Below are 13,724 nucleotides of genomic sequence, written 5' to 3'. Positions count from 1 at the left end.
TATATCAATTTTTTATTTTGCTACAACTGAAATATTTCAAATCCGTCACACTTGATTTCTTTTTTAATATGGTATACATAACCCTTATGATATAAACATATATCCGGATACTTTTTTTCGGATAGAAAATTGATATGTATATTTTATCTTACAACTGCCCTATTTAACAATTCAATGTACATTTTCATGGAAAAATACACTCTACATTTATAACTTCCTTGTCAAGATATGAATTGACGGCCAGGGTAAGATTATCTGTTTATTCATTTACTTAGCTATGTATCCGTGACATATTTTTCATTAAAAGTTTAAAATTTGAAATTTATCAATTAAAAACAATATGGAAAATTAAAAAATAATCCTTGTACGTTATGATTTTTTTTTTTTAATTGCGAACTTCTAATATATTACCAAAGAAAACAAAATATTTTATAAAAAATTTTTACAATTTTGTCTGTATAAAAAATGGTGCAAATAGGGTTAAAACATTAATAGAACCCAATATTTTGAATATACCCAAGGCTGCCCAGATTGTCCAAAATTAAAACAAAGTATGAAGTAAATGTTAAATCATGAAAATAAAAATAAAAATCCCCAAAGGACGATTTACCATAAGAAAAATTTATATCACATGATGATAATATGGAAATTTTATTACTTGTATATGGGAGAAAAAAATTTGAAAAATTATGGGTTAAAACCAATAGGATGTATTGAATATAATTAAATACATGTATTTTTTCTAATTTTAAAGCGGGATATTCAGCTATTTTAAAATTTCCCTGAATTGCGTAGTTTAAATTTCTTTTTATGATTTTTTAAAAGTAGGGACACATATACAAGACTAGCGATATATTACAATTCAAAAACCGCTTCAAGAATCAATTCGACACAAAGCGGGATTTTTAAAAAAATACCCAAAAACACTTAATGACACTTATTTTTGAAAAAGAAATTAAACCCCAAAATCAAACGCGGACATTTGATGCGTTTTTTAGATTAATTTTATTTCTCAAAAAGAATTATCGTTTTAAAAATATTAATTATATATCACCCCCCAAATTTTTCCCCGCCCAATTCTAATAGCCCTTACAACCAAAACGTTTTTCTCTGCAGATATCACCGCCTTTTTTTTCGGCCCTTATATTAAAAAAAGTCATCGGGCTTTTTTATTTTCAGAGAATCAAAACCTGCTTTTTCTTTTAGATAAACGAAAATTTCTTACACTTAGATAGTAGCATAAAACCGAGTTGACCCTTCAGAAATTGCACCAGCCATTTTACTCAGTAGATAGTCACTAGACTTTTTAATTTGTATGAAGTCGCAAGTCTTTTACCCCGGAGAAAGTTATCAGCCTTTCTACTCTGAGATAGTCACCAGCCTTTCTACTCTGAGATAGTCACCAGCCTTTCTACTCTGATATATTCACCAGCCTTTCTACTCTGAGATAGTCACCAGCCTTTCTACTCTGAGATAGTCATCAGCCTTTCTACTCTGAGATAGTCATCAGCCTTTCTACTCTGAGATAGTCACCATCCTTTCTACTCTGAGATAGTCATCAGCCTTTCTACTCTGAGATAGTCATCAGCCTTTCTACTCTGAGATAGTCACCCGCCTTTCTACTCTGAGATAGTCACTCCTTTTCTACTCTGAGATAGTCACCAAGCCTTTTTACTTTCTACTCAGATAGTCCACCAGCCTTTCTACTCTCAGATAGTCACCTGCCTTTTCTACTCTGAGATAGTCACCTGTCTTTCTACTCTGAGATAGTCACCTGCCTTTCTACTCTGAGATAGTCACCTGCCTTTCTACTCTGAGATAGTCACCAGCCTTTTCTACTCTAAGATAGTCATTTTCCTTTCTACTCTCAGATAGTCACCTGCCTTTCTACTCTCAGATAGTCACCTGCCTTTCTACTCTCAGATAGTCACCTGCCTTTCTACTCTGAGATAGTCACCTGTCTTTCTACTCTCAGATAGTCACCAGCCTTTCTACTCTCATATAGTCACCAGCCTTTCTACTCTAAAGATTGTCACCTGCCTTTCTACTCTGAGATAGTCACCAACCTTTTTACTCTAAGATAGTCACCTGCCTTTCTTCTCTGAGATAGTCACCTGCCTTTCTACTCTCAGATAGTCACCAGCCTTTCTATTCTCAGATGCTCATCTGCCTTTCTACTCTCAGATAGTCACCAGCATTTCTACTCTCAGTTAGTCACCAGCCTGTCTACCCTCAAATAGTAACCAGCCTTTCTACTCTCAGATAGTCAGCCTTTCTACTCTCATATAGTCACCAGCCTTTCTACTCTCATATAGTCACCAGCCTTTCTACTCTCAGATAGTCACCAGCCTTTCTACTCTGTGATAGTCACCAGCCATTCTTCTTTCATAAAGTCACCTGCCTTTCTACTTTGATAAAGTCACCAGCCTTTCTACTCTAAGATAGTCACCAGCCTTTCTACTCTCAGATAGTCACCAGCCTTTCTACTCTCAGATAGTCACCTGCCTTTCTACTCTGAGATAGTCACCTGCCTTTCTACTCTGAGATAGTCACCAGCCTTTCTACTCTGAGATAGTCACCAGCCTTTCTACTCTGAGATAGTCACCAGCCTTTCTACTCTCAGATAGTCACCAGCCTTTCTACTCTCAGATAGTCACCAGCCTTTCTACTCTGAGATAGTCACCAGCCTTTCTACTCTCAGATAGTCACCAGCCTTTCTACTCTGAGATAGTCACCAGCCTTTCTACTCTGAGATAGTCACCAGCCTTTCTACTCTCAGATAGTAACAAACCTTTCTACTCTGAGATAGTCACAAGCCTTTCTACTCTGAGATAGTCACCTGCCTTTGTACTCTCAGATAGTCAACTGCCTTTCTACCATGAGATAGTCACCAGCCTGTCTACTCTGAGATAGTCACCTGTCTTTCTACTCTCAGATAGTCACCAGCCTTTCTACTCTCATATAGTCACCAGCCTTTCTACTCTAAGATTGTCACCTGCCTTTCTACTCTGAGATAGTCACCAGCCTTTTTACTCTAAGATAGTCACCCGCCTTTCTTCTCTGAGATAGTCACCTGCCTTTCTACTCTCAGATAGTCACCAGCCTTTCTATTCTCAGATGCTCATCTGCCTTTCTACTCTCAGATAGTCACCAGCATTTCTACTCTCAGTTAGTCACCAGCCTGTCTACCCTCAAATAGTCACCAGCCTTTCTACTCTCAGATAGTCACCAGCCTTTCTACTCTGTGATAGTCACCAGCCATTCTTCTCTCATAAAGTCACCTGCCTTTCTACTCTGATAAAGTCACCAGCCTTTCTACTCTCAGATAGTCACCAGCCTTTCTACTCTGTGATAGTCACCAGCCATTCTTCTCTCATAAAGTCACCTGCCTTTCTACTCTGATAAAGTCACCAGCCTGTCTACCCTCAAATAGTCACCAGCCTTTCTACTCTTAGATAGTCATCTGCCTTTCTACTCTCATATAGTCACCAGCCTTTCTACTCTCATATAGTCACCAGCCTTTCTACTCTCAGATAGTCACCAGCCTTTCTACTCTGTGATAGTCACCAGCCATTCTTCTTTCATAAAGTCACCTGCCTTTCTACTTTGATAAAGTCACCAGCCTTTCTACTCTAAGATAGTCACCAGCCTTTCTACTCTCAGATAGTCACCAGCCTTTCTACTCTCAGATAGTCACCTGCCTTTCTACTCTGAGATAGTCACCTGTCTTTCTACTCTGAGATAGTCACCTGCCTGTCTACTCTGAGATAGTCACCAGCCTTTCTACTCTGAGATAGTCACCAGCCTTTCTACTCTCAGATAGTCACCAGCCTTTCTACTCTCAGATAGTCACCAGCCTTTCTACTCTCAGATAGTCACCAGCCTTTCTACTCTGAGATAGTCACCTGCCTTTCTACTCTGAGATAGTCACCAGCCTTTCTACTCTGAGATAGTCACCTGCCTTTCTACTCTGAGATAGTCACCAGCCTTTTTACTCTAAGATAGTCACCTGCCTTTCTACTCTCAGATAGTCACATGCCTTTCTACTCTCAGATAGTCATCAGTCTTTCTACTCTCTGATAGTCACCTGCCTTTCTACTCTGAGATAGTCACCTGTCTTTCTACTCTCAGATAGTCACCAGCCTTTCTACTCTCATATAGTCACCAGCCTTTCTACTCTAAGATTGTCACCTGCCTTTCTACTCTGAGATAGTCACCAGCCTTTTTACTCTAAGATAGTCACCGGCCTTTCTTCTCTGAGATAGTCACCTGCCTTTCTACTCTCAGATAGTCACCAGCCTTTCTATTCTCAGATAGTCATCTGCCTTTCTACTCTCAGATAGTCACCAGCATTTCTACTCTCAGTTAGTCACCAGCCTGTCTACTCTCAAATAGTCACCAGCCTTTCTACTCTCAGATAGTCATCTGCCTTTCTACTCTCATATAGTCACCAGCCTTTCTACTCTCATATAGTCACCAGCCTTTCTACTCTGAGATAGTCACCAGCCTTTCTACTCTGTGATAGTCACCAGCCTTTCTACTCTCATAAAGTCACCTGCCTTTCTACTCTGAGAAAGTCACCAGCCTTTCTACTCTGAGATAGTCATCAGCCTTTCTACTCTGAGATAGTCACCATCCTTTCTACTCTGAGATAGTCATCAGCCTTTCTACTCTGAGATAGTCATCAGCCTTTCTTCTCTGAGATAGTCACCCGTATTTCTACTCTCAGATAGTCACAAGCCTTTTTACTCTGAGATAGCTACCAGCTTTTTTACCCCGGAAATAATCAACAACATTCTTTTTCTGCAGACTTTTTCATTGACTTAAGCACCATCCTTCTTACCTCTCCAGATAGTCACTAGCCATTCTTCTTTGGGGTAGGGGGTGTGGGTCCCTGCCTATTCAGTCAATCAGATATGCATGTTTTTTTTAAATTTCGTAACTTGTCTATATAGCCGTCTCAATTGACATAGAGGGTATCTTTAGATATATTTAAGAAGTAGGTAAAAAATGTTCTAACAACTCACGCTGTAATCTTTAAGAGGTAATAACCGTTTCAAGTTTAGTTTCCAAGAAAATATCACGTTTGTACAAACATTTAGTAAGCTGAACTAACCAAAAGACATACTAGTATGCTTAAAACTGTCCAATATGTAAAAAGAGGCGCTAACGTCCAAGACCATCTAATATTTTACATATTGGACATGTTGAGGCTAATATCTGATTTATTCAAATTACGACATTTAACATCAATTTTTACATTTATTTATTAAATCGCATTACATTGTTATTGAAATAAAGAGAATTATTGCTAGCAAATGCGAATTTTACATCGTTATGTTAAAAGCATTAGTAAATAACATAATGCTTTTGCAGCCGTTTTCATGTTTGTAATACAGTGTATTCGTTTTCGTTAGGCTGCTAGCTGCCAACTTCATGCCGTTAAGCTGTTGACATTAATGATCAACCTCATTCTCTGACATTTCGGATGATATCGGCAAAATATGTATACAAGGAAAATCATGTGACAATGATGATTATTGTTGATTTTTTATCCGATATTTTTAGATTATTGATAGGTCTAAATTTGTTCAAATGTTTACTTAGTTCTCAATTTACATGATATATGCACACAATAATATTTCGTCCTTATTTTTGACGTGATAATCACAAGCATTATATTTCTACTACACAACAATACATCTGTCCAATATCATTTAGTTTCATTAGTTAGTTAATATTTACTATTATTGGACCATTACAATGATATGATCGAACAGCTTTGTATCAAAGTACAGAACAGGCAGTATTAGAGAATGGTATGATACAGTTTGTTGCTGAAAGGTATTGCTCTTTTTTTGGTAAGACTAAATACTGTTGTTGTTAAAACATTTTTGCTCCATAGAGGGCCGCTCTACAGAGGTTGTACTGTATCTATATTCTTTTAGATGTCGAAATTATCTCAACCACAACCCCAGAAGCGGGCTGACATGGAGCAAGTAAGCAAAGGTTTGATATGGATGAAGACGGAATATGACGTGAAGAAAGAAGCCAATTCCATGAAGGAAAAACTCCATGCTGTCAGAGAGAACTACCGGAGGGCGAATTATGCCGCGATAAAGGAAAATAACAAGTCATTTATCGAATGGAACGAGGATCTTTTGTCTTTCTGTAAAGCGAACAGGGTAAGTGTCCTTGCAGCGAATTCTTCTTTTTTATTCCTGATAAATGAGATGTCACAAGCGTCCAAGATAACACAGACATGCAGGCTTGACTGGTACTGTATTGAGTATATGAGTGTTTTGGTTATCAACTAGAAACTGCAATTTCTGCTACAAAAAATACTTTTCATGACGTTTTGTTATTAAGCAAATAGATTGTACTTGAAAGATGCAATGTCGGGTTCTTAAGCAATGGAACATTACCTCTGGAAACCTTCCATCACGTGACAAGGACTAATTAATCTGGGTGTTATGTTGATCTGCGAAATCTTGTTTTCTATTAGTCCCTTTTCGACGATATTATTTATAGGCTAGCTAACTTATCACTAAGAAGCAAGGATTTATTAACTTCTTAAAAAACGTCATTTGAAATAATGTCATAGAATAATTCATGTGGCTCCAGGAAGCCGTAAATATATATAAAAAATGTGCAAAATTGTAGGTTTTAGACCTTAGAACAGAAATATTGAACAAATGTTTTTTATTTCTATCATCGCTATTTAACTTCATTCAAAGTTTCGGCTTGCAAGTACTTTTCTTTGAATAATACGCAAAACATACACCATTAAAATCAAACACCTTGACTTCCGTGTGGTCATGTGTAAGCCTGGTGTTCCGAAAAAATAAGGCTCCCTTAGGGCTCAATAGATATCATTTCTCTTTTTAGAGAAAGTACCAGATGGAAAGCAGGACAGAAAAGATTGATAGAGAAATATTTGAACTACAGATGATAATTTCCCAAAAAGAAGAGGAAATTGAAAAACTACATGAAGAGCTGAAAGAAGAAAAAGAGGGAAAAGATCATGCGTTAAATAGGTGAAATATTGTTTTATGTTTTATTACAGGACAGTCTGTAAGCTGATAAAAACTTGGTATAACTTACTATAACAGGCACTACCCACACTTCATATGTGCAACCGAAACGCAAAACTAAATTAAGTGAAAGTAAAAGAAAAAATAAAGTAAACGTGCGTTACAGAGGATGCCACAATATTGACAGACATGCCGTATAACAGCAAAACTTCCCCGTATGCCGATCGGAACGTTCAGTATAACAGCATAATTACATTGCATGCCGACAGAATTGTGCGTTATAACAGCATAATTAACATGTAAGCCGAACTAAAATGTGCGATATAACTGCATCATTTCCTTATATCCCGATCGAAACGTGTAGAATAAAAGCATAATTACCTTGTATGCCGATCGAAACGAATTGTTCCCCAAATGCGGATTGAAACGTTCGGTATAACAGCATAATGACCCCGTACGCCGATCAAAACGAATTGTTCCCTGTATGCCGATCGAAACGTGTAGTTCTCTGCATGCCGATCAAAACGTGCAGTAGAACAACACGATTATCCCGTATGTCGATCGAAACGTGCGGTATAACAGCAAGATTTTCCCGTATGCCGATCGAAACATGCGGTACGACAGCAGGATTATCTCGTATGCTGATCAAAACGTGCGGTATAACAAGCAGGATTAGCCCGTATACCGATCAAAACGTGTGGTATAACAGCAGGATTATCCCGTATGCCGATCGAAACGTTCTGTACAACAACGGGATTATACAGTATACCGATCGAAACGTTCTGTACAACAACGGGATTATACAGTATACCGACCAAAAACGTGCTGTTTAACAGCAGGATTATCCCGTATGCCGATCGAAATTGCGCTGTATAACAACAGGATTATCCCGTATGCCGATCGAAATTGTGCTGTTTAACAGCAGGATTATCCTGTATGCCGATCGAAATTGTGCTGTATAACAACAGGATTATCCCGTATGCCGATCGAAATTGTCATGTATAACAACAAGATTATCCTGTATGTCGATCGAAATTGTGCTGTATAACAGCAGGATTATTTCGTATGCCGATCGAAATTGTGCTGTATAACAGCAGGATTATCCTGTATGCCGATCGAAATTGTGCTGTATAACAGCAGGATTATCCTGTATGCCGATCGAAACATTTGTGCGGTATAACAGCAGGATTATCCCGTATGCCGATCGAAATTGTGCTGTATAACAGCAGGATGTAATATAATGTCGATCGAAACGTATGGTATACTAGTAACTGGATAGCATGGGTACTCACTCCAGTAAATGTTTTGTAAACGGGTCATTCAAATGCAAGTTCAAGTTGCTGTGAATTGAAACTATACTTGAAAGGTGTTTTATACAGAAAAGAGACATGTTCAATGCCCCTTTTCAAGCGAACACTTATTATTCTATATTGAAAGTACATCTGCTATTAAGTTATTAAGGTACTGGCAGTACAAAAAACATACAAATACTGTGTATTATTTCTTTTTAAACAGATTAAGCGAGCTTCAATCTCACCTGCTGAAATTTGGAAATCCAGAAATAACAGACCTTGGCGACAAGAACCGGCCGACCAATCTTGGTGAAAGATATAAAGAGATATATGACAATGAATGGACTGACACGTTTGAGTTCTTAACAGAGAAGAATGATAAAAAAGATCCGGAGGCAATTGAAATTCTATATGCCATGTTAAAGGTACAATGTTTTTTGATATATATGTCACATAAAGATATTACTTTTACATGCCATTGGAAAGGTATAATATTATGCTACTTTAAGATATCGTTTTCGATACACATCGATAGACTTTATATCACGTGAAAATATATGTTCTGATGTGCAATGTTAAAATGTCAGTTCTTACATATACACTGTATTATACATTAAAACGTTATTTCTGACACACTCAAAATCACGTTAAATATCATTCTACTGTATGCTAATTTCAGAGTATTAGATCGATATATTTCATATGAATTATAATATATGCCACGTCAGTGTATCATTTTCAATTAAAAGTATCAGTTCCGGTAAACTTTATCTCTCGTTTACATATCATTTCTCATCAACTTTAATATTCCATCGACTTCAATATTCCGCGTTTACATATAATTTCTTATCAACTTTATTCCGCGTTTACATATCATTTCTTATAAACTTTATTACGCGTTTACATATCATTTCTTATCGACTTCATTATTCCGCGTTTACATATTTTTTCTTTTCAATTTTATTCCGCGTTAAAATATCATTTCATCATGCCGATGCTTTAACTATTACAAATATCAGTATTTGTTATCATTGCAGTGTTGCAGCGAGCTTTGTTCTGAATCAGTACAAAAACAGCATATGATTCTTGCAGGACTTATAACTGATCCATTATCGGTCAAGGTAAGTATCTAAGGTAGGTCAAAGTATTCCAAGGTTGATCAAAGATTTGATATGAGCACCTATTGACAGAATATACAAATGATATCTCCTTAAAATAATCTTTAATTTGAATAACAAAAATTTTAAGACAATCCGACATTCATGTTCGTTCAATTTAAGAAATTTTGTAATGAACTTCTTATTAATAATCCGCAACTTGAAAAGATTATATAGTTTACGAATATAACTGTAAACGTCTAGAAAAAAAAGATTGCCTAAGAAAAAACGAGTACCCTGTAAACTAGGTATCTTCTTAAATTTTACTATGCACACCATGAATTTGACTTGACACAAATAGTGATTTTTCTTTCTATTTTATTTTCTATACCTGTAAATAAAATATGCATAGTAGAACACATTTAATGTCAGCACGACAAAATTTTTTTTCTCTTAACCGCCATTTTAACCAAATTTTAATGATGGTTTAAAGAAAAAATTTTTGCACCGTTAATGCTGTTCCATGTCCGCGCTTCCAGAAACACTTATTTCCGTTTGACCAGCTTGAAGGAGAATACTCACTGGTTGAAAAATCCTGATTAGCCGTCAAGTGTTATTAAGAAATTGTGTAAGACAATATGGTCATTTCGATTAAAATGAAAATCGAAACGAATCCGTTTAAACGTGTAATCGTGGGGGCCTTACATACATGTAATGTATAATAAATCATAAATTATTTGAGAAGTTGGACTCCTATCATTTTAGTATTATTTTTAATTGGTTAAACATTTTGTATACTGTTTGTATACATTGCAAGAGGAAAAAAATTTTTTTCGATGTCTTTCATAATCACATTAAATAAGATGTGTATGTATGTGAGAAGTAAATTAACTAAAAACGTGATATGTAATGCCAGACACTTGTTTACAAACATTAATATACTGTATGTGTAAGTCGCTAACAAAGCCGCATACTAGCGTCAGTGGTACACAATGTTGCACCATCAGCTTGTTATACATCACTTAAATTTCTTAAATGTACATGTCCATCTTTCTGTCGTCATTTTTGGGGAAATTAAAAGAAAATTTCTGACTGAATTAAGCAAAAAAAAGGCAGACCACGTGCAGACGGTATTTGTCGCATGGATAGAATAAGTTGCCGCCAGCAGGTTGTGGGCAAAAACTTTGTAAAGAAATCCAAGGCATTTTATCTTGGAATTCAAATTTAATTTACGGTAAATTTTAAAGGCAACTTTATATTAAATATAAGGTGCGAAAAGCGACTTGTTTGTCAAGAGAATTTGTACGAAGGAAGTACAGAATCTAAACCATCATGATTTAGTATAATAAAAACTGAAAACTCTAGGAAACAAAAAAGGATAGGCCGTAAAATGGTTTTGTAAAACGAGGCTTATGCATGTAAAACTTAAATATTCAAATAAAAAAATCTTAATTCTAGGCTAAAACTGCTTTGGACCAGTCAGAATCTTCAACTCCTGAGACGAAAAATACCACACAAGTTAGTAGAAATCTTTATAACTTCTGATATTTTATTTCCTCTATGCCTGTGTAATTTTTGAAATATCCATAGTAGAACAATAAATTGGTCAGTAAACGACACTGACAACAACTTTTTATTCACTCTTCATAATCTGCGCTGTCATTCAAGTGAACTGTCAGTTTTAATGATGGTTCACGAAATAACTAGGTGCCTCTACCATTTATGTCCGCGCCTTCTCTGCAACATGTGCCCTCAGAGAAGAAAACAGCTTGTAATGTACATGTATTTTTTAATAATTGACTTCATGATACATGTATATGGAAAGTGTATTTTAGTAGGATCTGGTGGTATTTTTATCAATCCAATAATTGATTATCAATTATTGATTTAAAAATTTAGGACATGTAGATAAAATTTGTAATTTGTCAAACAGAAAGACTTGAGAAGATTTGACCGTCTTCACAGACCAGCCTGCATGGAAGAGAATACTATGCGGGTGGTAAAATCCTGTTTATGTCGGTTCAAGTGTTGTTAGTGTATTAAAGATCTGATTGATCAGTAATTTCATTTTCAGGCTGGTGACGCACCAGAAACTGGGAAAGCTGATGTTGCCATCAAAGAGTTCTGTAAAGGCACTGCTAATGAATTGCTTGAAAATATTACTATCACGGTAAGTTTATATATTTACAACGTGGAGTTAGCTATGTTATCAGGTTCATTTATCTATGCTGCTGGTGTACATGTCCTGATTTCAATGTACAATTATTCGTTATTTAATTAAGGGATTTCTTAACTTAACTTCATTTCTCTAGCTAATAATGGTAAAATCATTAAAAAAAGTCCCGACTGATCTTCAAGAACAAAATTACTATCACGTACCGGTGTATACATAATCTGCTTGAATCTGGCGTATTTCCCGACACATTCAACATTTTGCTCTCGTATTTTTTTCTTACTAAGACATGTTGTCATACATGTGCAAACATAGCACAATAGTTACATCTTTCAGTCACCGTTAAAATATTACATCTACCTTTATGTACGCAAATAAAAATCTAAAGCTTGATAAATTGCCCTAAAATCGCTTTAATATAAATCCGTACAAAAACGGAAGCTGGACAAGTTTATTTTAGAAATTCAGCAGGCTAAGTTTGATAATTTCTTATTGAAATCTGAATCATCCGGTTGGCTAGAAATGTATCATATAGTCAGATACATGTTATCTACATCTCTCTGATACAGTGTTGTTATTTTTCTGTGCCAGGATATTTTGCCGGTTATGAAGAAGAAAGAAAAGTTTACAGACGACATGTTACAGAACGAAGAGGTCAAGATATACCTTGAAAAATCATTTAAGTTGCTCTGGTTAATGCAGACACAACATCCGCCGATGTTTATAGACTTTACAAGATCTCCTGGGTCAGCTTTTGACACCAATGTTTTCGATACATACACAAATAGGGGTGCAGAGGTTGAGCAAATTGTGTGGCCACCAGTTTATTTACAAGAGGGTGGTCCTTTAGTAAGTAAAGGCGTGGCCCAGGGCAGAAATCAATCATAGTCTCTAAACAAAGCATTTGAATCTTTTTTGACAGTTTTAAATTTGGTCATGTCATGGATTTATATATTAATCCATGGTCATTTTAGTCCAAAGTAGGTACTCATTATATGAGAATAGTGTTGAGGTCAAATTAAAGCTGCATACCTCCAGATACTTGTAAATCAGATTATTTCAAGAAAATCAATCAATGATTTTTATAAAAACTAAAAAGATTTAAATAATTATTTACATGTCATGTTCGATTGTTGACTGCCTTTCGCAGTATTTGTCACAACATTTCTACTGCCTGACTAGTGACTAATGTTGTAAGGGCTATTTTTGCATATTTTTACACCATCTTGATAGTTTTCTTGGATTTTAAGTGCCATATGAACTGTGTTCATCTTTTTCTTAGTTTAATGCACAATATTTTTATATTTTCATTAGCATGAATCTGGGGGCATGCTGCTTTAATGAACTGCCATTCTCCTTTAATCATTTGTACTGTGACTATTGTGCTTTAACGATGTTATGATTATTAAAAAAAAAAAATGTTTTAGTTGATAATTTTAGATATTATATTTTTTATAAAAAAAAACCAACAAAAAAGTCAAGCATCATTATGTTGAAGCATTGTTATGATGATGCTGGGCTTTTTTCTTCTATAGCAGGGGCTCAGAATTCATGAGAATCATGCAATTTTCCCTGAAAATATGATTGACATGAAGTCTTTTCTTCCTCATTTGCAAAAATACTGTGTTATATTTCCCAAAATTAAGGCCGCTTCCACTACTTGTGAAAAAAGAAAACCTTTGAATGGCTGTAATTTAAACTTCAAATTAACTAATGTTCTGTTCTTTTTATGTAGCCTAATTAATTGCTGTGTATTATCCGCAATGTGTATATTTACTTTTTAACACATTTTATATAATATGCCATAGTCATATGTTAGATTACACAGTATGTATTCAAGAATTTATGTAAGTAGCAAATTAGACATAGTATATTTTAATATATTTTATAAGTCAGTATGTCATTTAAGTAATTTATGTAATTAGCAGATTAGACATTGTATATTTAAATTTTAAATACATTGCATTATATTAACTATGTCATTTTACATTATGAACCATTGGAAAGAAAAATAAAGTTATTGAATTCATCAAGTTTAGTTATATTTTTTTGGCCTGTTACAAGTTTGAAACAATTACTTCAAACATATTCATTAAAGCTTGATTGGAATTTACTTTTTGCAGCTTTT

General features: G+C 35.3%; 1 protein-coding gene across 2 annotated transcripts; it reads left to right on the top strand.

The window, feature by feature from the left end:
- Nucleotides 1-107: 107 nt before the first annotated feature.
- Nucleotides 108-13,629, top strand: LOC132732033 (myosin-11-like). 2 transcript variants are annotated; one of them, XM_060718379.1, is made up of 8 exons: nt 109-245; nt 5,949-6,185; nt 6,889-7,037; nt 8,550-8,751; nt 9,364-9,447; nt 10,882-10,941; nt 11,498-11,593; nt 12,188-13,629. In XM_060718379.1, the coding sequence occupies exons 2-8, from the start codon at nt 5,949-5,951 to the stop codon at nt 12,482-12,484; spliced, it is 1,125 nt and encodes a 374-aa protein (XP_060574362.1). In that variant the 5' UTR covers nt 109-245; the 3' UTR covers nt 12,485-13,629. The 2 variants fall into 2 exon arrangements, with proteins under 2 accessions (XP_060574363.1, XP_060574362.1); XM_060718380.1 differs by lacking the exon at nt 10,882-10,941 and having other exon boundaries at nt 108-245.
- Nucleotides 13,630-13,724: the final 95 nt, after the last annotated feature.

This window comes from Ruditapes philippinarum, unplaced genomic scaffold, assembly GCF_026571515.1.
Source record: "Ruditapes philippinarum isolate M1 unplaced genomic scaffold, ASM2657151v2 ctg305_1_1_1_1, whole genome shotgun sequence".
NCBI lineage: Eukaryota > Metazoa > Mollusca > Bivalvia > Venerida > Veneridae > Ruditapes > Ruditapes philippinarum.
This window is presented reverse-complemented; position numbering and strand designations above follow the sequence as displayed.

Coding starts and splice junctions, on each gene's coding strand:
- LOC132732033 (XM_060718379.1), top strand. CDS start 5,949: ATGTCGAAATTATCTCAACCACAACCCCAGAAGCGGGCTGACATGGAG. Junction 10,942..11,497: donor AGACGAAAAATACCACACAA/GTTAGTAGAAAT, acceptor TTTCATTTTCAG/GCTGGTGACGCACCAGAAAC. Junction 11,594..12,187: donor TTGAAAATATTACTATCACG/GTAAGTTTATAT, acceptor TTTCTGTGCCAG/GATATTTTGCCGGTTATGAA.